The following is a 24844-nucleotide window of genomic DNA, read 5'->3' as shown; positions in this document are numbered from 1 at the left end:
CCTAGAGTTGAAAACGAGTTGTTCTCTCTTTCTTTACAGCTGCCGAAGAGGAGTAAAACCTCTCACAGTGTGGCACAGAGAGGAAGACCATCAACAATGACTACATATGATATATTTGGCCAGGGATCAAGTGTGTCCATTTACTCTCCAGGCCACAGATGTAAGGGCTGGTAAATAATCCAGTCTGAAGAGCCTCCTCCTTTGCCTATCTCAGCCTAACCTCTCTATGGTCTCAGTTTCTTCCTTCGTTTGTAAAAGATGGTAATACCTACCTCATACGGTTTTTATGAGGATGTAATGTGTCTGTATATGTAAAATTCTTAGAACAGCCAGGGGCACACAACAGCACTATTAGCTAATGATAGCAGCAGTAGAGTAGACTAGAGCCAAGAATAGCCTGAGTTAGGATGCATAGCTTTGCTTATAGAATGAGCACAAATTTAATTTTTAGCCATACTGTTAAAATGCAAGCATTTTACATGTCTCGTTTCAAAGAGAATATTGTGTCACCGGTACACCGCAAGAAGGCTAATGCTAGTGCCCAGGTCACACCAAATGAGATGGCTGCAATGACGGATGAGAAGCAGATAACAGGGTCAGGGCAATACCCAGCTACAGGCACAACAGGGCCTGGCAAACCCACTGGTTCTCAGGAGAAGGAAAGCCACTGTTGTCTAAGCCAGCAGTGCCTGGCAAACATTGAGATACAAATTAGGGGAAGCAGAGCAAGAAAAGAAGGAAGAAGGAGGTCCTTACACAGCACTTGACAAAGCAAGGCCTCTCTCTCCCACTACAAACTCCTAGAAATATTTGAGGTGAACTTTGTAGAGCGCTCGAGCCCTGTCTTAGTAGATGAGCATGTGCATCAGTGAAACAATTTCTGTGGATTCATAAGGAATATGTAAAACTTTAAGCAGAATTTGAAACAGAAAATTTGCCTGTAAAAACCCCTCCAAGGGGAAAAATGACAAGGTAACACTTTATATTATATATTACATCAGATTTTTGAAATAGGGACTTCCCTGGTGGTCCAGTGGTTGAGAATCCGCCTGCCAATGCAGGGGACACGGGTTCGAGCCCTGGTCCAGGAAGATCCCACATGCCACGGAGCAACTAAGCCCATGTACCACAACTACTGAGCCTGCGCTCTAGAACCCGTGAGCCACAACTACTGAGCCCGTGTGCCACAACTACTGAAGCCCACATGCCTAGAGCCCGTGCTCCGCAACAAGAAAAGCCACCACAATGAGAAGCCCGCACGCCGCAACAAAGAGTAGCCCCGGCTTGCTGTAACTAGAGAAAGCCTGCGCACGGCAACAAAGACCCAATGCAGTCAAAAATAAAATAAATAAAATAAATAATAATAATTAAGAAAATAAAAAAACAAAAACAAGAAACACTGGCACATATGCACAAAGATGTAAAAAAATTTTTTTTGAAATAAAAAATCAAAATCAAAAAATAAGATGGCAAATGTAGGATCAATCAGTTGATAAACCCCCATTTAAAGATAGTCTCTATTTTATATATAGTACTATATATAAAATAGATAACTAGGAACTTCCCTGGCGGTCCAGTGGTTAAGACTCCAAACTTCCACTGCAGGGGGCGCAGCTTTGATCCCTGGGTCAGGGAACTAAGATCCCACATGCTTTGCAGCATGGCCAAAAAATTTTTTAAAATATATAACTAATAACCTACTGTATAGCACAAGGAACTCTACTCAATACTCTGTAATGGCCTACATGGGAAAAGAATCTAAAACAGAGTGGATACATGTATATGTATAACTGATTCACTCTGCTGTACACTTGAAACTAATACAACATTGTAAATCAACTATACTCCAATAAAATTAAAAAATGTATATATATATATATATAGTCTCAGTGTGAGTGAAATGCTAAAGCCCAACTATGTTCTATTTATGTTCTATTTATATGACATAGAAAGTAAAATTAATTAAAGGTGAAAATTTAATGATAATGATATAGCAAGCAAAACCAAAACACCAAAGGCATAGTAATGTTACCAACGGACAAAATGAAAATTAGGAGAAAAAGTTCTTAGGATAAAAAAGTTAAAACTAGGGGGGGAAAAAAAAAAAAAAACTAGGGGGGGCTTCCCTGGTGGCACAATGGTTAAGAATCCGCCTGCCAATGCAGGGGACACGGGTTCGAGCCCTGGTCTGGGAAGATCCCACATGCCGCGGAGCAACTAAGCCCGTGTGCCACGTCTACTGAGCCTGTGCTCTAGAGCCAGCAATGAGGACCCAATACAGCCAAAAATAAATTAATTAATTAATTAATTAATAAAATTAAAAAAAAAAAAAGTTAAAACTAGGGCTTCCCTGGTGGCACAGTGGTTAAGAATCCGCCTGCCAATGCAGGGGACACGGGTTCGAGCCCTGGTCCAGGAAGACCCCACATGCCATGGAGCAACTAAGCCCGTGTGCCACCACTATTGAGCCTGCACTCTAGAGCCCACGAGCCACAACTACTGAGCCCAGGTGCCACAACTACTGAAGCCTGCGCGCCTAGAGCCCGTGCTGCACAACAAGAGAAGCCATCGCAATGAGAAGCCTGTGCACCTCAACAAAGAGTAACCCCCACTCGCCACACACAGCAACGAAGAACCAAAGCAGCCAAAAATAAATAAATAAATAAATAAATAAGTTAAAACTAGAATATCACAAGTCTATATACATAAAATGCATCACATAACATATTTATAAAGAAAAAGAATATTAGAAGTAAAAGAGAAATCAAAAAATACCATCTCAAGTTCTTACAGACTCAATAAAAATATTAATGAGAATACTGCAGTTTTTATAAAATTAAGCACATTCTAAACATACCATCAACATAACTACAATAAGTAGAAATTATATTGGCCATATAATTTGACCAACATATAATAAAATGAGAAAATTTCCATAAAGGTTAACAGCAAAATTCAAAATCTTGGAGATTTACAAATAATCTCCTAAAGAATGATTGGGACAGTGTTGAGTGGCACAAGAATAAAAACCATATAATAAGAATAAATACCATATAATAAGAACATCAGAATAAACCATACTAAATCAAACAATAGTATTTGGAAGTTAGAATATAATGAAGCAGGGACTTCCCTGGTGGCACAGTGGTTAAGAATCCACCTGCCAATGCAAGGGACATGGGTTCAATCCCTAGTCTGGGAAGATCCCACATGCCACGGAGCAACTAAGCCCATGTGCCACAGCTACTGAGGCCACATCCCACAACTACTGAAGCCCACGTGCCTAGAGCCCCTGCTCCGCAACAAGAGAAGCCACCACAATGAGACGCCGTGCACTGCAACAAAGAGTAGCCCCCGCTCACTGCAACTAGAAAAAGCCCACGCGCAGCAATGAAGACCCAATGCAGCCAAAAATAAATTAAAAAATAAATTTATTTTTTAAAAAAGAATATAATGAAGCAGATAGTCTCATAGACATGCAGCTGTGGAAATATTTAATTGTTATCCTCTTTCTGGAGGATAAATTGGGATTTATTAAAAACTTTAAAATGTTTTTATTTGATGTAAGAATTTCTTGAAATTATTCTAGGGATAACTTAGGTGTTCACAAGGATTTATATAGGAAAATGTTAACCACAGAATTATTAATAATAAAATTTTTAATTATAAATAATAAAACAAGAAAAAGATAAAGAAAAGTATATTCCTATAACTGACTATTATTCAGACTTTAAAATTATATTTTCAAAGTTTATCTAATTGTGCAGAAAAAATTCAAAATACAATGTTAGGTTTAAAAAGTGCAACATAAATTTACATAAATAGGATAATTCCAATTCATTTTAAAAAACTAGTATTACCTTAATATCAAAATCAGAGTACAAAAATAAAACACACATCAATAACCTTCATGAATACAGACGCAAAATCCTTAACAAAATGTTAGCAAATAGAACTCAGCAATATATAAAAAGAACTATAGTTCTTTTGGACAACAAGTGTTGTTGAAAAAAAATATATCAATGTCATCTGCTATATTAAAAGGCTAAGGAAGAAAAATCACACAATCATATCAATTGATGCAGAAAAAACATTCAAAAAAATTCAACACCCATTCATGATCAAAACTCTTAGAAGAAAACAGGAATAGATGGGAACTTCCTGAACTTCATAAAGAGCATCTACAAAAACAAAAACAAAACAACAACAACAAAACCCCTACAGCTAACATTATGCCTAACAATGAAAGAGAAGAATGTCCATTCTCATTGCTCTTATTTAATACAGTGCTGGAAGTTCAAGCTCCTGCAATAAGGCAAGAAGAAAAGAAGGTGAGAGGAAGGGAAGGGAGGAAAGGGGAGGAGATTGGAGGGGAGAGGGGAAGGAAAGGGAAAGGAAAATGGGAAGGGAAGGGGCAAGCAGATCAGAATGGAAGAAATATAAATCTCTTCATTTGCATATGACATAATCATCTAAAAAAAGAAAATAAACTACAAAATATATTCTAGAACTAATGACAGATTTCAGCAAGGTTGCAGGACATAAGATAAACATACAAAAATCAATTATATATCTATATATTAGAAATAAATAAGTGGACACTGAAATTAAAACTATAATACCATTTATAATAGCTCAAAAAGAAAAAAATTACTAGGTGTTAATATAACAGAACTTGCACAGGAGTTGTATATGAAAACTACAAAGTGCTGGATGGAAGACCTAAATAAATGGAGAGTCATATAGTGTCCATGATTTGGAAATTAACATAGTACAGATGTCAGTTGTCCTCAAATTGATAAATGGGTTTGGCACAATTCCTATCAAAATCCCAGCAAGATATTTTGTAAATATAGACAAGATTTTCTTTTTTCTTTTTTTTTTTTTGGCCACGCTGCGTGGCTTGAGGGATCTCAGTTCCCCAACCAGGAACTGAACCCAGGCCCCTGCAGTGAAAGCCCAGAATCCTAACCACTAGGCCACCAGGGAACTCCCTAGACAAGATTATTTTAATATTACAAGGAAAAATAAACGAACTAGAATAACAAACAATTTCCAAAAAAAAGTAGAAGTCAATCTACCCAATTTCCTGACTTATTATGTAGCTATAGTAATCAAGACTGTGTAGTACCGGCAGAGTGGCACACATATAGATCAATGGAACAGAAGAGAAAACCAAAAATGAATATGCCCTGCTGATTTTTGATAAAGGTGAAAGAGCAATTCAATGAAAGAGAGATAGCCTTTCCAATAAACCCAGTGACATGGCCGTACAAGGAAAGTTAGGAAATACAGTCTCTGACAGGACAGTCACATATCAGAAACAAGCCTACGCTGTAGAAGAACAAATTTAGGAAGAACAGCTAGTCTTCTCTCTCATGTGTATTGTACATGCTAGTCATATTATTCCTGCAATCCTCTGAAGAGCCCTATGAAGAAAGTACTATTATAATGTTCATTTTATAGATGTTTACCTTCTCTACTAAAGGTTAAACAACATGCCCAAATAGCTAGTAAGTAACAGAACTGAATTTTAAACACAGTTCTGCTTGCCCCAGATGATCTGAGATTGTTAGATTACAATAAAATAGGCAAAATATTTAATTGGTTTGTATAGATCATTCAATTAAATAATTCATGTATATTAAAGAGTTCAGAACATACTACCCCAAAATATGTTGCTCTGGTATACTATTTTGACTTAAGGCACTTTAAAGACAGAGAATACAAGAAAAACACTGACCTTCCTTCCTTCTCTTAAAAGTGAGAGGAAATTCCCATAAGAAAGTTGTCCTCCCTATGCCAGAAGAAAAGCAGCATTCTCATCACTAAGGATAAGAAGTTGAGATCAAGAGAATTCTATACAAACAGACCTTGTTAAAATAATTCTTATCTTCCTTTAACCTCCCCACATAGTTTAGTCACTTCTCCACAACAGGCACAATTGTCTCTCTTTTGTTTTCAACCTAATATAAAAGCAAGTAGGTTTTCTCTATTTCTTTGGGTCTTCATTTCTTTATGAAGGCTCCTGTATCATGTAAAACTTGTATTCCATAAGTTTGTATGCTCTTCTCCTGTTGATCTATCTGTCTCATGTCAATTTAATTCTCATGCCCAGCCAAAAAAACTAGGAGGGTAAGAGTTTGCCTCTCCTACAATATACAAAAAATACATTTATTTATGTGTGTTACTTATCTTTTTTGATCTTCTGAATATATAATGTAAAACCAGTAACAGAAGAATATAGAATTTATATCTAGTAAATTTTGGATTGTTCAGAAGATCATCACCCAACTTACTGATTTTTCAATTTAAGGTTTCCTTCCTTCTTACCATTCTGAAGCTTAACAAATTTGAAGGAAAAAAGAAAGGAAACAATTGATCATTTTACTATTCGTTAGTAGTTCTAGAAGACTGTTTTATAGAGATAAAATAGTTAAGAGCAAAGTTAAGTTGTTAACAAGGTAAATGGACAATATTCTTCAAAATTATGACAAAATTGGTTTTCACGTTTAATAATCTAGTAGTTTCAATTTTGCCACCAAAAAATATTTTCTGTAGAAATAACTTATTCTGATGTTAAGGTCTTTCCTGGAGTTGTGATATCTTCCCTTGATATTATAATATCTATACTCTACAGTAAACTGTACACTTGAAAGCAACCTTGCAGCCAATGAACCCACCCTTATACTGTGGAAAAACCTGAAAAACACCTTTACTATGAATGTTAAACTTACTCCTTGCAATAATAAGGTATAAACAGACGAAAACAAGATCTTATTCATAGAAATGAGTGCCCATGAAAAGGACATTTTGGTGAGCAAAACAACTTACAAAACTCAACATTAAAGAAGCAGCCAGTGTAGGAGAATTCCCTTTTCTCCACACCCTCTCCAGCATTTATTGTTTGTAGATTTTTTGATGATGGCATTCTGACTGGTGAGAGGTGATATTGATGGGAATGTAAATTGGTACAGCCACTGTGGAGAACAGTATGTAGGTTCCTTAAAAAACTAAAAATAGAGCTACCATATGATCCAGCAATCCCACTCCTGGGCATATACCCAGAGAAAACCGTAATTCAAAAAGATACACGCACCCCAATGTTCATTGCAGCACTATTTACAATAGCCAAGACATGGACTATGTCCATCAACAGAGGAATGGATAAAGAAGATGTGGTACCTATATAATAAAATAATGTCATTTGCAGCAACATGGATGGACCTAGAGATTGTCAGAGAAGTCAGAGGAAGACAAATATCATATGATATCACTTATACGTGGAATCTTAAAAAATGGTACAAACGAACTTATGTACAAAACAGAAATTGAGTCACAGATGTAGAAAATAAACTAATGGTTACCAAGGGGGAAAGAGGGGAGACATAAATTGGGAGATTGGGATTGACATATACACACCACTATATATAAAAGATAACTAATGAGAACCTACTGTATAACACAGGGAACTTTATTTGGCTCTCTGTAGTGACCTGTATGGGAATGGAGTCTAGAAGAAAGTGGATATATGTATATGTATGGCTGATTTACTTTGCTGTACACCTGAAACTAACACAACATTGTAAATCAACTGTACTCCAATTAAAAAAAAAAAAAGCAGCCAGTCTGTTGTACAAGACAACTCATCACAACCTGGATGATACGCTCCACAATACTGATACTAATATAGGGGTGGGTGAGATATAAAAATGGCGGATAAAAAAGTGTCAAAAAGAAATCTTGCATTTTACTTGGGTAGGATCTGTGAAAGAAAAGTTTTAATCTTGATACAGCCAAGAATGCATGAACTAACAAAACTGATACATAAACAGATGTGTTTAATATTAATAACCAATTTAAATCAAATTGGAGAAATCTGATTTCTTTTAAAATTTAAATCTAATGAAATAAAAGACATTTTAACTAAAAAATAGGGCTGGTGTTTCCTTAAAATGTAATTAGTGTAAAGCCAAGTTAAAGCTAGAAATTATAAGAGTTTAAGAGTTTAATTTTCAACGCCAAAATACAAAAGAAATCACAAACATTACTGAATTCAACAGAAGGAATTTAGTACTAATCCTAGCAAACATGCATAACAAATCAATTTAGGCATAAAAGCCAGGTGGAAAAGCTTTCTGTTTCCTAGACAGCAATATGTTACTAGGCAATACCACTTCACTGACAATCTTCCAGTAATTTTTTTTTTTTTTTTTTTAAAAAGGAACTCCTTTATTTATTTATTTTTGGCTGTGTTGGGTCTTCGTTTCTGTGCGAGGGCTTTCTGTAGTTGCGGCAAGCAGGGGCCACTCTTCATCGCAGTGCGCGGGCCTCTCACTCTCGCGGCCTCTCTTGTTGCAGAGCACAGGCTCCAGACGCGCAGGCTCAGTAGTTGTGGCTCACGGGCCTAGATGCTCCGCGGCATGTGGGATCTTCCCAGACCAGGGCTCGAACCCGTGTCCCCTGCATTGGCAGGCAGATTCTCAACCACTGCGCCACCAGGGAAGCCCTTCCAGTAATTTTTAATCCAATGAAAAGATAAACCCACAGATCAGTTTGGCTTCAAACGTCTGTTATTATTTTTTGCTGGCTAGTAAGCAAAAATATTGTAGAATCACATTAAATCAATTGCAGATGAGAGTTTGGATTCAACAGAATTGTTAAATTGAGAGCTAGTAAGGCACTTAAGTCTTAAAGGATCTCAAATTAATTCATTAGCTGATCATAATTTATTCCAGTAGCAAGTAGGCTTATAAAATATAGACCTAATTCATCTAATAGCATTTCTGATTCTGCACTTGCACCATACACCCAGATCTAAAATGCACATTTCCCTTACCAATGTCCTAACAACCACAATCTGTAATTCCTTACAAAGCAATAAAAAGAGTAACCAATATAGCTTTACAGATGTACCCACAATATGGTAACTTGGTATATTAAAATTCATCATAACGTAATTAAGTGAGTAGAAAATAGTAAAGGCAGGCTCCACACCAACACAGGAGCAACAGAGAAGACCCACAGGATCTAAAATCTCCAGGAAAAGGCCATCAATAACCCCTCCTTACTGGGAAGACAAGGATGGGCTCAGTATAGCAAAGGAAGCCAAGAACAGCTAGCATGGCTAAAATAAGAGCACAATTTTAAAACAAGGACAGTCCAAGAAAAACCAGGTTGACAGAGGAGAAACTGAAAATTTAGTATTAGGCAAATAGGTCATCAGAAGTCCAAAGTTAATGCCAGGTTACCACGGAAAACAAGTTAATCACACAATCACAAAGCAATGTTATGTTGTTACAGCACAGGATACTGCCAACTTCTAGGTAGGGGGAGATCCTTCCTAATCTTAAAATAGGCCAGCCCCTCTTCTGGAGGGTGGAGTAAGCACAAGTCCCACTGGAAGTTGACTTTATGTTTGCAGATTTTCATGAATTATACAAGTGCTATACATGTTATAACTCATCAATGGAAATCTGTTACTTTTATAGGCAAGCACAATGAAAAAGACTGAAAAAGTAAATCAAAACCATGGATCCATAAACTCTAACGTGAACAAAACAAAGTAAATCTTTTCCCTTTCTTAAAATTAGCTCTGTTGTTTTGTATCCTTTTTTTTAAGACATATAAAGAAAAAGGTTCTCAAAGCTTGTCTTTTGCACACTTTTCAAAATTATGAACATTTATTTTCTTTATTCCAGTTATCCAAAGTCACAGTTAAGGAGATCACAAATTTAGACATCTTACTACAAGAACATGGTTTCTTCTGTTGATTTTAAATGGCTCTGATTTCCTCGGCTGGCAAGACCTACATTGCCACTCACAGGCTTAAAAACAGACGTAATGCCACAACATGGGCCACAAATTTTATATAACTCTGACTCCTTGTCTGCTGGAAGCACACACTATATGCACTGGGTATGGGCCTCCATTTTTGTTCTATTTTCCAGCATGTCCTTATGTAGGGGGAAGCTTTGCCATCTAGTTGTTCTCAAAATGTGATCCCTACATAAGCAGCATTGTCCTGAGCTGGGAACTTATTAGAAATGCAGATGTACCGAGTCAGACACTCTGAAGGTATAGCCCAGGAATCTGTATTTTAACAATTTGGATCCAGTGATCTGGATGCTCACTAAAGTTCGAGAACCATGACCGGGAGCAAGATCTCTGAGGACAACAGAATATCACAATAACCATCCTCCTGGCCATGAAAAAGGGGAATGTTATCTGAAAAGCTTATGATTTTAATTTTCAGTTCAATTCTTCCTTAATCCCTCTACTCCAAACCTGCATCATCTTAAAAAGGAAGTCATAAAGGTATTAAATTCTCAAGTTTTGACTTTTTGGTCTTAATTTCCCCTACCCTGTCTCACATCATTTTTAAGAGCATTCCTCATTGGAAAACATGCAAAATGGAAGTAAAAGGGTATATGGTGAAAGTAAATCTCCCTCCCATCCCAGAATCTCAGTCTTTCTTCTTAGGGGAAATCACTGTCAGTAATTTCTTATATATTCTTCTAGAAATAGTCAACATATGTACAAATATATGGATATGGCCTTTTTGTTTTTAAGGAAATAAGAACATACTATACCATCTATTCTATGCCTTGCCCAATTTCTAAATATTTACTGTAAAATATAAAATGTATATGTTTTATGGTAAAATATATAACAGATATGCTCTGTTTTATAATATTAAAGTGAACATATATGGTAACCGCCACTCAGGTCAAAAAAAAAAAAAAAAAATCAGAACACTGCCAGGACCCTAGAAGCCCTCTGGGTGTGCCTCTCCAATCATCACCCTCTCTCCTCTCAGAGACTACCTGACTTTGGGATAACCTTTTCCATGTACTTCTTTTTTCTTTACTACCTACATATGCATTCTTGAAAAACATAGTTGACTTTTGCCTATATTTGAACTTATGAATAGAATCATATGGCTTCTAACTTTCTATGTCTTATTTTGTTCAACTTCAAGATTGTGAAATTCATCCATATTGTTGTGTTCAGCTGTTTGACAGAGAAGGAAGAACATGCCACATTGTAAACAGAATCTCTGAATGGTAGAAGTGATTTTTAAAACAAACATTTTTCTGTATTCCTATATTTTCTGTAATGCATATTACTTCTGTTAATACAAGAGAAATTCCAATAAACGTTAACAAGACAAATTCCTGGCTAAAACTCAGCATGACCCACCTCTGTATCTCTTTGATGTCTATTCCTTAAAAGGAGCATTCTGGTATTTTCAATGCCTAAAGAACACAGTTCCTAAAGAAAACATTCAACTTTAATTATGTATCAATGTAAGAACTTTTCCTTAGAGTGATGACTTTTCCTAAAGATCTCAAATTGGTTTTATATATATTACCCAATTTATCCTCACACTATACTTGTTAAGAATTTGAGGCATGTGTTTTGAATCACATTAACTAATAGCAATCAGGTTAAATGAAAACTATCATCATACAAAGCCAAACACCATAAAACTCATACTGGAAATTTCATCTTCTGACTCAGCCTAATGCTTAAGTAAGATTTGGCTTAAAGTTTGCCTGCCCTCAAATCCAGGATACTCTAAAGAATAAAAATAAAGAGTAGAGAATCTGGGCATAAATCAATACCAAAAATCTCAAGATACACTTCAAGCACATCTGAGCTCTCTCCAATCTGCTTAAACTAAAATCCTTAATTTTATATATATATATACATATATACATATATATGTATATATATATATAAAACTGCATCACTTTGCTATACACCAGAAACTAACACAACACTGTAAATAAACTATACTTCAATAATGAAAGAATATCCTTAAGATTACCCTGAAGAGACATTGCAAACCAGTCCTTTGATAACTAAGCTATTCCATGATGATCACCATGAAAATGGCTGTGGAGAAATAACTTCCCACTTGGCACACACAAGCCACCATACACAGAGGTATAGTTGATGTAAGGTGGTAATAGGTTACAAATGAACTAACCACCAAAACAAGCAAGACCTTTGAACCACAGACTTTCTAGAGTAGGAAAGATGTGCGAATATGTAGAAAAGCAGGGTACTATTTATTAAACAACTCAAAAAGTAATTACAGCAATCATGTGCCTTCAGCATTTTTTCATAAGTATCTACTGCTCCCGTCTTTTAACATGTCATTTGGAAACCCAAGCTTTCCACCTTTGTAAGGTACCATCTTTTCTTTAGATATGTGCCTTTTTTCTTCCTCATAAGAATCAACTGTAATCATACTGTCAGAATTTCAGCATTTATAATCCGTCATGTAACATGAATCATCTTTCAAAGTCTTACCACACGAGATCATGTGGCTTTTCAGTTTTAAAATATTTCCTGATAAAGTAACACGATGTGGCCTGAATCCCTGGACCCCAGCTCCACAGACATGGGTCCGGCTCCTGGGCTGCAGGAAGGAATCAGCCGGAAGAGCAGAACCACAGCCTAGTGGAAGCAAGTCCTGTCTTCCTTCTGTCACTGTGCAATTACATGGGCATTTCTGCAGAGGAGGAGTTAGGAGGAGATACATAAACCAGTACCAGAGATTCCTCCAAGGCAGAAGAATGGGAACACACTGTCTTTGCAAACTCTTTGAGACAGGTTTTCCTCAAGTCTAGACCATTTCTAGCCATGCTCAACATTAGTTATGACATCTAAAATTACATGGTCCTCTAATAGTCATATATGTGAAAAATAGGCAAGCGGAGTGGTACTTTGTCATCCAAGTTCTGCATTTAACCTTGCATTGATCCTGTTCCTCCTCAAAGACTCTGTGCATATCTAGAATCTAACAGGTCAACAGATCAATATCTCAAAGGCAAATGTGTCAAGTTGCTTCAATAACATCATTCCCTGAAAGGTGACTCCTGAATCCTAATATACAAAAAAGTTGGAAAAAAGGAATGGGAAAATGAAGTTTCCAACTTATTTTCAAATAAAATAATCCTCCTGCCAATAAACATCATCCCTCAAGTAATATACATACAGGATGTCCCACAAGTCTTAGTGCAGTAACTTAGAAGTATAAATGCTACAAATGTATAATAAAATATGATTTGAAAGTTAATGATATAAATTTCTTTTTTAAATATTTAGCAAAACATAAACTTTATTATTCAAAATACAAAAAATGGAATAACTATAAAAGAAATTTAAATTAATTTTGTAAATGTTATTTATTAAGTTTGTTGCATTTATAGTCCTAAAGTTATGAAAGCTTACAACTACACTAAGACTTCTGAGAGATCTTAGAAGTCACTTTCCTTAATGTTACACTTCTTCTAGCGCTCTTTCAATGAAAATGGGTTTCATTCTAATCTCACTAGAGAGAAATGTCAATCTAAGGACTGCCTAGCCACAGATAAACTTTTCTGTTATTTTTGTTAAACAATTGCTAAATAGAAATAAACAAGTATTTGAGATGCTACTTTGGTAAAACAGAGTGCCCTGGATACCCAAATTTTCCATCACTCCAAGAAATTCTCACCAACCTGAAATCTAGCACAGAGAACTACCCCCATAGAGTCACACGAATAACTGAAAACCAAAAGGTGACTCTTCCTTAACCTTACTCATGGTTGCTATTAACCTGCCACACAGAACAAGCTAGGAATCTTCCACTTGGTATAAAATTTCCTAAGGCCAGCTTCTGATACAGGCAGATCACCAGAGGAAATGCAGGGTGTTCCCTGTCTGCAAAATTTCTGATAAATGGTTTTTATACTGGACATTAGGTGTTCATCAGGACAACCTGGGGAGACTATTTAAATGCTTATTTCTGGGCTCTAGTCCAGACTTACTAAACTAAGTTCTGAAGTTACGGCCCAGATATATGCATTTTAAAAGTCCCCCAAGTGGTTCTGGTGCACACTAAAGTTTGAGAAGCACTGTCTAGCATACAATTACACACCACCACTGGTTTGGGTTCGAGTACCACATTCCTACCGTGTTAAGGTCTTAGGATGCTTTATACCACTTGAGAGAAACTGCTACATTCGCGGTCCCCAGTGAATCATGATCCCTGGTATTCATGCCTTTGTGTAATTCCTCTCATAATGATTTGGCCACATGACTAGACTTAGCCATTGGGGCATTAAGGCATGATGCAAGCAGAGGCTTGATTAGCACTTGCACACTGAAGATTGTCTTGGAATGCTCCTTTTGGAAGCCAGCAACCATGCCATAAAGAAGCTTAGGATAGACTACTGAACGGTGAGATGCCATGTGGAAAAAGTCTCTGAAGGATGAGAAACTATCTTGTACATTTCAGTTCCAGCAGAGCTCCCAGCTGAATGAAGCCACCCAAGTGACCCCAGGTATACCACAGGAGAATTCCCAACTGAGCCCAGGTAATACACAGAACTGTGAGAAACCATTTTTAAGGAACTAAGTTTGGTGATGGTTGTTATAAAGCAATAGATAACTAAAACACAACTACTTCAGGTTTTTTAAAAATGTGTCATGTGATATAATCTCTAAAACTGCTACTGTTAATAGCTAACACTTTATTGTATACCTACTATGCAAATTATTCCAAGTGCATCACATGTATTAACTTATTTATGACATAGGTTCTGTCACCTCCATTTTGCAGATCAAAAAAATGAAGCTTTAGGAGGTCAAGAAATATCTTCAAGGCCACATAATTAGTGTCAAGCCATAGAATTATAACAGTCATTCCAAACATTATATACTATGATCATCCTTGCCAGGTACAGTAGGATTTTCACTGAACTCTCTGCCATTCTTTTATATTCTTCTTTCTTCTAATTTAGACATTTGAGTATAGATAGATCTTTTGCTTGTACTACACTTCACTAGGCTCTGAAGAGAGCCTAAGATTCCTGATGCACACATCACAGTTGCTAGGTGCTAGTGCTTTGGCTGCCTAGCAACAGATGTTTTTTTATTCCAGTCAGGTGTGAAGAGCAAGCCCTGTCTTCCAACAATAAAAGACACAGTGATTTCTCATTGCTTTGTCATTGATTAAAAAAAAAAAAAAACTATAATCATAAAGGCACACAATTAAGCCTGGAATAAATCTATTCAATCCTCCTGCTTTCACACAGTAACATTCAAACAATCAAAACTACTCATCCTCTAAATGTCTGCAAGGAGACATCAACCAGGACCAAGTTTATCCATTAAGAAGGACTTCTTAACTCTAAGAGTTTTAGACACTGTATTACAGTGCCAGAAATGTACAATTAGAATGTGTGCATTTTATGTTATATAAATTATACATCAATAAAGTTATTTAAAATTAAAAAAGAAGAACATTCTCACAGCAATAACTTGGAAGATGGGAAAAGAAGATTTCAGTGGCTGCTTAAAGCATTCTAAAGTCTTTGTCTTTGGAAAAATTTGGACAGAGTGAACAAGTTTAAATTTTATTAATAAAATTTAGAGTTAAGTACATATGCTAAAATTTAGGCAGAACCAATTAAAAATACACACTCTATAACAGAGGTCAGGAAACTTTTTCTGTAAAGGGTCAGACAGTTAATGTTTTAGGCTTTTCAAGTTTTACTGTATCTGTCACAACTACTAAACCCTACTATTGTAGCAATAAAAGCAGCCATAGATAATCCAGAAATGAGTATGGCTGTGTTCCAGTAAAACTTTATTTACAAAACCAGGCAGAATGCCCGACTTAGCCCAATGGCTATAGTCTGCTGATTCCCTGATCTAGGACTTTCTTTTATAAAACATTCTTTTATAAGAATTTTCAATACAGTTTCACAGAATAATAGAATATCTGGGTTTAAAGGCTGAGAGGAAACTTTTTAAACCATCGTGACTCATTTTACTGAGGAGGAAACTAAAATCATACAATGCAGTAAAATCATTTAATGCAGAAATCTGTTATAAGAAAGGAAAATTTCCAACAAAACTTCAGGGTTCTAATACTTCAAAAGGCTAATTTTTTGGCCATTACAAGTGCAAAAGCAGCTCTCCCACATTTGGCTACCACCTCCTGCCCAGTGCCAACCGTAATGGACAATCAGAATATGTAATTGCTGATAGCTACCGAATCGACTAGATGGAAGCAATGATCCTACTTCATGGGCTTAAGTTAGACCCAGACTTTAAGAAAAATAAAGTATTTTGTTCCTTACACACTAATAGCGATTTTCTTTCTTTCTGTGGATGATGGATGATGGATTTTGTTAGTATTTTAAACTATTGCTTTGTTTCTAAGGAGTCATTCACCTTTAGTTAAAAATTAAAAGATAATGATATTAGTAGTAGTGGTAGTAGTAATAGAGTAGTAATCATAATAGTAATAATGTCTAACACTTATGTAGCACTTAAGTAAGTGCTGGGCACTGCTTAGGACATTAATCTCTACATTTAGTCATTTAGTCATCTAACCATTACATTAAGTGCATTTAAACCTTACAATTACCTTGTGAAGAAGGTATACAATTATTCTCATCTTACAGAGGAGGAAACAAGGTACAAAGGGGTTAAGTAACTTATCCAATATCCTCATGGCTAGTAAGTAGCGGAGCCAGAATACAAACCTACACAGCCTGATTTCAGAGTAAAAATAATTCATTTTATCAATGGAATTAAACTAACTACATATAAATAATACTAAGGACATCAAAAACAAACACATTGCATAATTTTTAAATTAGAAAAAAAACAGAAAAATTCACCTTGTTTTTCTTCCCTTTTAAAACCTGAGTCCCCAAATGACAAAATATATTTCAATCTACATATGTAAAAAGACTGCAAATACCCTAGTATATCCTATTATTTTCTTCCACCATCTATTCCACAAACTAAGCTCTTTTTTTCTAGCTCTCTTAGAAGTCAGAAGTGAATCACCGCATCCATGTAAATTAACTAAAGGACTAAGAATTAAGGCCGCCTACATCCACATGACATTATCATTTGTGCCAAGAAATTATTACCCACAAAGATAAAGCTGTAAATCATTAAATAACTTCATTGTTCACTTCAGGAACCTCCCAAAAGTCCATTTATCTCAACAATAGTCTATTCAAACAGTTCCCATTTCACAATATTCCCTCAACTGGGCAAATAACTCACTCATCAAACAGTTGCATACTTTTAAGACTTGGTTAAAATCCTTGCCTCACTGTTTCTACTAATTCTAAACTATTATGTCATAAATTTTGCCCCATTTCAATCATATCACTGCATTGACAGACCCACCTCACATATCTCAAGGTCACACCTGAAATTCTACAATATCTGCCCATGTCCTCTCCATTGTGAAGTCCACTAAGACTCCATCCAGGTGTGATCTCCTTACTGTAGTAGGCAGTAAATTCAGTCTTGCTTAATCAACAAGCCATTCAGGCCTTCTTTGGGGGAGTGGACAATCAATAGAAGATAACATTCCCTGTTCCATTTCAGCTGCTCTCTTCATAACTCCTTTTTAAAAAATCTCTTCTTCTAGACCACAGGTGAAATTAAATATACCAGGAAATCAGATCATTACAGGAAAAGAAACATAAACCAGTAATTGAAAGGGGGCCAAGTAAAGCTAATAATAAATTCAACATGAAACTTCAAACTATATTTAATTGTAACCACAGTTTAAGCTGAATTGGGTTAATTACACATTTCAGAATGGTTTTAAAGCATCCCTAAAATTGAGGGTTAAAAAGAAACAAGGAAAAAATACCTTGAAATGTCAAAGTTTAAATAAAGTATTCTGCCATCTGATTAGATTTAAGAAAAATTTCTTATACTTTAACTCATATGCCTCTACTGTTATATATCAAATATGGGTATATGAAATATAGTTTTAATCTTTAAAGACTAAAAATTATTTAAACCCATATAATATTTAGAAAATGAAATTTTTAAAAATCCATTCATTCATCTATTATTTAGTATATTCTAGTTTTTTAAGGATGATCTTTTAAATTATACCCCATCTCATTTCCAAAAGGATTTGGGATGGCTGACAAAAACACATTGAGCAGACTAAAACAAACAGATGAAGGAAAATGAAGAAAAAACGTACAAACTCTCTCTCTCTCTCTCTCTCTCTCTCACACACACACACACACACACACACACACATCAGTCAAAGAACTTTGTTTCAGATACAGAGAACCAAAAGAAGTTTCTATAGCTTTCTCAGAAAGCGCATACTGCAGATATGGTAGATATTGTTTTAGATTAGGAGTGCTGTTTAAGTGAATTAAGTGAATCACAGTTATGTGGTTGGGAGGAGAGGAGGCAGAGTAAAAGTCAAGGAATCAAGGACGAGCATGACCATAATCAGCAACCCAAGGAACACCTTTTAGAAATGCTCAGGTACAAAGAGAAAGGTATAGGTTCAGACAGAATTTGCCCTCATATTATGTCACCTTTATTCATCTGCCTTCCAAAAACATGAATGGAAATATTAAAATTATACTTTAATTTCTATATATAAAATGTATCAAGAAAAAACAAACATTAACAAAATAAGCTCCTATTAGCAAAATGTACTGGCTATATTGTAGTCAACACAGCAGCACTTACCTTCGCTGATGGCATGGGGCTTAACAATGCAACAAGTAGTACAATCGGTAAATTTAGCAGTGTTTGCTGGCCCACAAACTCCACTCGAAGGAAAAAATAACTCCATTTCCTAAAGACAGAGAGAAATGACTTGTTACACTTCTGTAAAACAACTCAGGAAATGTGCACAGGATACTAGTATCCAGGTACTTCAGAGAGGAGCTAAAGCAGAGGATTATGGGGGAAGTGTCTGCCTCAGGAAGGCTCCAGAGGGTCCTGCTCCGTTACAATCTCTTCTCAAACTCCTAGGATATTTACGTGAGAGGAGAAGAACTATGCAATTACTTATAAAGTTTCACAACATAAATTCTTTTCTTCAAATTTTCTACAAATGCCTTTTACAAAGACTAACTGAAGCTTGTTTTAAGTCTTAAAAGAACATATAAAGAAGTATTAAAGCAATGACAATATGTATCATTCTGCCTCAGGATTAAAGCTGAGAATGTCTTTACATATTTTGAATATTGGAAGTTATCAATATGAAGTTCTTATTTTACCCAAAGCATCAGTTTATGAGACACAGGTCCAATTTTAAACTTTTCATTAAAATATGTAAAATTCAATTAAAAATTAGGAAATCTTTATAGAAACAGATTAGTATTCAAGAATCAGAGCTACAGTTAGTTAAAACTAATTAACTACATATAGTGCTAAAGTCACATCACATGAACTTTATTTTATAACCAGATTCAGGCTGTGCTATTTGCTTTGCACATAGTTCATTAAAATAACCACCCAGCAATTTGAACTAGCCACAAAGATGGCCACACTAATCAGTAAACTATTTAGACATATGCTTTCCTGCTTCTAAGCTTTTACTACTATTATTTCTATTCCCTACAAAGCCCTCTGTCCCAAAGAACCATACCAACGTGTAAAGGATCACTTTAAATATTACCTCCCCCAGGAGCCCCTTTTGATGCACCCCAATCAGTATACTGTACTCCTCCAAAGTTGTGGTTATTTTGGTAATTGCCCCCCATGAATTATAAATTTGAAGAAAAGAACTAACTTGCACAGCCGTGCAGGTCCTTTAGCATCTAAAACAAATAGCTCAAAGTAAATACTCACTTTTCACTGAATTTAAAAATTGAAAGATCGTAGGATGTGTTAGTGTACCACACTGGTGTTCATTAAGAAAAAAAAAACGATCTCGGGAAGATGAGGAAATGTTCAAATAGTAGCATATATACTTGAGTGATTCTGGGGTTAATGACACTTTAGAATTAAAATGTTCCATACCTTAGACAAGTAACTTTCTGTTGTATTGCTGCCTTTGCTTATTACTCTTCTTGATCAGTAACAGCAACTACTGCTTGTAGCCCTGTACCAGATGCTTTGATTACATGTTCTCAGAGAACGTGTAAGGTACAGGTGAAAACTCAGATACTTACAGGGTCCTGGTAGGTAATCAATGAGTGAATGAAGTAAACCTGGTGTGACAAGAAGGCATGGTAGAGGGTTGCAAACTGGAAAGGGCGTGTCCCGTCTACAGTTCCCCTTTCTCTGCTTCCTTGCAACAAAACTCCTCAAAAGAGATGTCTTTATTCACTGGCTTTACTTCTTCTCTTCCATTTCCTCTTAAACTTACAACTAATTAGGCTTTCATTCCACAAAGGCTATTCATGAAAATCCCTAATCACCACCACGTTGCCAAGTCCCCTGGTTAATTCTCAGACCTCACCTTACCTGACCCAACAGCATTTGACACAATTGATCCCTACATTCTGGAATGCTTTCATCACCTGGTTTTCTTCCCACTGCTCCTTTTCAGTCTCCTTTGATGATTTTCTCCCCTTTGGCAGACCCCTAAGTACTAGAGAGGGGTCTAGTACCATCTATTGTTACTATTCTACCTATTGTCACTCTCTTGTTGAGACTCTCAAGTCACATGGCTTTAAATGCTACCTGTATTCTGATGTCTCCTACATTTTAACCTCCAGCCCAACCTCCTCCCTAAACTCCACATCCATATCTATCTACCACTTACAGACATTTCATATTTAAACATCCAAAACAGACTTTGAATTTCCACTGTCTCCCATAAATCTGTTCAATCCCACCCTTTTCCTTATCCTTCAATTGCACAAGCCAAAAATAAATAACAAAAAACAAAAACAAAGAACACAGTGATTCTTGATTCCTCTCCACCTGTCCAATCTATCAGGAAGTCCTTTAGAATATAACCAGAATCCAACCACCTACCTCCACAGCTGTCACCTTGGTCCATGTGACATGCCACCACCATCTCTCCGTTTAATGACTGCACTAACCTCCTAACTGATCTCCCATTCCAACTTTTCCCACAACACAAGTACCCCTACCCTGCCTGGTCTATTATTTACACAGCAGTCAGAATGCAACTAATAAAAACAGATCATGTCACTCCTCTGCACAGAACCCTCCACGACCTCCTATCTCATTCAGAGTGAATTTCAAAGTCCTAGATATCCTACAAGGCCTTATGTGACCTGGGCCCTGGCTATATGTGACCTAATCTCCAGCTATTTCCATGAAACACATTTCTGCCCCAGCATCACTGGCCTCACCTCCTCACTGTTCCTTGAACATAGCAAATATGTTCCCACCTCAGAGTTTTTGCATGTATTGTTCCCTTACTTGCTGGAACACTCTTTCCCCCAGACATTTGCTTGGATTTCTCCCTCACTTCCTTCTGATTGCTCCTCAAACCAGATATTATAAGGACTTTCTATATGCTATATTTAATAGCATTCAACACCTCTACTCCACACACAATCCTGGTCTTTTTCTATGTCCTTCCCCTGCTTTATTTTCTTCAGAGGAATTACTAATAGACATCAGAGTTATAGGTCTATTTATTTACTATCTGACATCCCCCCCATCAGAAAAGCTATAAGCTCCATGAGTCAGGACTTTGCTTTTTTCACAGTAGCTTCTCAATAGTCTGGAATGACTGAAATTCAGAAACATTTTATTTAACATATGTAGAATTTATATAGACACAGAGACTCAGAAAGGTTAAGAAACAAGCCCTTGCAAGTTAGCAAGTGGCAAAGTCACGATTCAAATCCAGGTCATACTGACTCCAAAGTCCTGAACTTTTTCTATCATCTTTCTTTCAGATGTAAAAAGCTATGCTAGAGGGGAGACCTTCAAGATGGCGGAGGGGTAAGACATGGAGATCACCTTCCTCCCCACAAATACATTAGAAATACATCTACATGTGGAACTTGGGGTTTGCTTTCTGCATCTAATTTGTTTCTGGTTTTCTGCTTATCATAGTTTAGTATTTAGACTTTAATATCATTGGTAGATTTGTTTATTGATTTGGTTGCTCTCTTCCTGCTTTTTTTTATATATAGATATATATACATTTTTCCTTTTTCTCTTTTTGTGAGTGTATATGTGTATGCTTCTTTGTGTGATTTTGTCTGTATAGCTTTGCTTTTACCATTTGTCCTAGGGTTCTGTCTGTCCGTTCTTTTTTTTTAGTATAGTTTTTAGCACTTGTTATCATTGGTAGATTTCTTTTTTGCTTTGGGTGCTCTGTTCTTTCTTTTCTTTTTGCTTTCTTTTTAAACTACTTATTAATTTTTTTAATTCTTACTAATTATTTTTAATTTTTTAAATTTTTTTATTTTTCATAATTATTTTTTATTTTAATAACTATTTTATTTTATTATTTTTTTCTTTCTTTCTTTCTGTTTTTCTCCCTTTTCTTCTGAGCAGTGTGGCTGACAGGGTCTTGGTGCTCTGGCCAGGTGTCAAGCCTGTGCCTCTGAGGTAGGAAAGCCAAGTTCAGGACATTGGTCCACCAGAGACCTGCCGGCTCCACATAATATCAAATGGCAAAAGCTCTCCCAGAGACCTCCATCTCAACGCTAAGACCCAGCTCAACTCAATGACCAGCAAGCTACAGGGCTGGATACCCTATGCCAAACAGCTAGCAAGACAGGAACACAACAGAGAACACAACCCATTAGCAGAGAGGCTGGCTAAAATCATAATAAGGTCACAGACACCCGAAAACACACCACCGGATGTGGTTCTGCCTACCAGAGAGACAAAATCCAGCCTCATACACCAGAACACAGGCACTAGTTCCCTCCACCAGGAAACCTACACAACCCACTAAACTAACCTTAGCCAATGGGGGCAGACACCAAAAACAACAGGAACTACAAACCTGCAGCCTGAGAAAAGGAGACCCCAAACACAGTAAGATAAGCAAAATGACAAGACAGAGAGACACACAGCAGATGAAGGAGAAAGGTAAAAACCCAGCAGACCAAACAAATGAAGAGAAAATAGGCAGTCTATCTGAAAAAGAATTCAGACTAATGAGAGAAAAGATGATCCAAAACTTGGAAATAGAATGGAGAAAATACAATAAACGTTTAACAAGGACCTAGAAGAACTAAAGAGCAAACAAACAATGATGAAAAACACGATAAATGAAATTAAAAATTCTGTACAAGGAAGCAATAGCAGAATAACTAAGTCAGAAGAACACATAAGTGACCTGGAAGATAAAATATTGGAAATAACTACCACAGAGCAGAATAAAGAAAAAAGAATGAAAAGAATTGAGGACAGTCTTAGAGACCTCTGGGACAACATTAAACACACCAACACTCAAATTATAGGAGTCCCAGAAGAAGAAGAGAAAAAGAAAGGGACTGGGAAAATATTTCAAGAGATTATAGATGAGAACTTCCCTAATATGGAAAAGGAAATGGTTAATCAAGTTCAGGAAGCACAGAGAGTCCCATACAGGATAAATCCAAGGGGAAACACACCAAGACACATATTAATCAAACTATCAAAAATTAAATACAAAGAAAATATATTAAAAGCAGCAAGGGAAAAACAACAAATAACATACAAGGGAATCCCCATAAGGTTAACAGCTGATCTTTCAGCAGAAACTCTGCAAGCCAGAAGGGAGTGGCAGGACATATTTAAAGTGATGAAAAGGAAAAACCTACAACCAAGATTACTCTACCCAGCAAGGATCTCATTCAGATTTGACGGCGAAATTAAAACCTTTAGAGACAAGCAAAATCTAAGAGAGTTCAGCACCACCAAACCAGCTTTACAACAAATGCTAAAGGAACTTCTCTAGGCAGGAAACACAAGAGAAGGAAAACACCTACAATAACAAACCCAAAACAATTACGAAAATGGTAATAGGAACATACATATCAATAACTACCTTAAATGTAAATGGACTAAACGCTCCAACCAAAAGACAAAGACTGGCTGAATGGATACAAAACAAGACCCATATATATGTTGTCTACAAGTGACCCACTTCAGACCTAGGGACAAATACAGACTGAAAGTGAAGGAATGGAAAAAGATATTCCATGGAAATGGAAATCAAAAGAAAGCTGGAGTACCAATTCTCATATCAGACAAAATAGACTTTAAAATAAAGACTATTACAAGAGACAAAGAAGGACACTACATAATGATTAAGGGATCAATCCAAGAAGAAGATATAACAATTGTGAATATTTATGCACCCAACATAGGAGCACCTCAATACATAAGGCAAATACTAACAGCCATAAAAGGGGAAATGGACAGTAACACAATCATAGTAGAGTACTTTAACACCCCACTTTCACCAATGGACAGATCATCCAAAATGAAAATAAATACGGAAACACAAGCATTAAATGACACATTAAACAAGATGGACTTAGTTGATATTTATAGGACATTCCATCCAAAAACAACAGAATACACTTTCTTCTCAAGTGCTCATGGAACATTCTCCAGTATATATCATATCTAGGGTCACAAATCAAGCCTTGGTAAATTTAAGAAAATTGAAATTGTATCAAGTATCTTTTCCAACCACAATGCTATGAGACTACATATCAATTACAGGAAAACATCTGTAAAAAATACAAACACATGGAAGTTAAACAATACACTACTTAATAACCAAGAGCTCACTGAAGAAATCAAAGAGGAAATCAAAAAATACCTAGAAACAAATGACAATGAAAACACGAGGACCCAAAACCTACGGGATGCAGCAAAAGCAGTTCTAAGACAGAAGTTTATAGCAACACAATCCTACCTCAAGAAACAAGAAACATCTCAAATAAAAAACCTCACTTTACACCTAAAGCAATTAGAGAAAGAAGAACAAAAAAACCCCAAAGTTAACAGAAGGAAAGAAATCATAAAGATCACATCAGAAATAAATGAAAAAGAAATGAAGGAAAGAATAGCAAAGATCAATAAAATTAAAGCTGGTTCTTTGAGAAGA

The 24844-nt window shown here is 36.2% G+C and overlaps 1 protein-coding gene across 4 annotated transcripts in view; it reads right to left on the bottom strand.

Annotated features, from left to right (window-relative positions):
* Positions 1 to 24844, bottom strand: part of NME7 (NME/NM23 family member 7) — a 242747-nt gene that overhangs the window by 152306 nt on the left and 65597 nt on the right. For all 4 annotated transcript variants that reach the window (XM_082438536.1, XM_082438537.1, XM_082438534.1 and 1 more), the window contains one exon: positions 18538 to 18646. In XM_082438536.1, the coding sequence (XP_082294662.1) occupies positions 18538 to 18646 (109 nt within the window). The remainder of the gene's footprint in view (positions 1 to 18537; positions 18647 to 24844) is intronic.

This window comes from Balaenoptera physalus, assembly GCF_965194825.1.
Source record: "Balaenoptera physalus genome assembly, chromosome: 1".
Taxonomy (NCBI): domain Eukaryota; kingdom Metazoa; phylum Chordata; class Mammalia; order Artiodactyla; family Balaenopteridae; genus Balaenoptera; species Balaenoptera physalus.
This window is presented reverse-complemented; position numbering and strand designations above follow the sequence as displayed.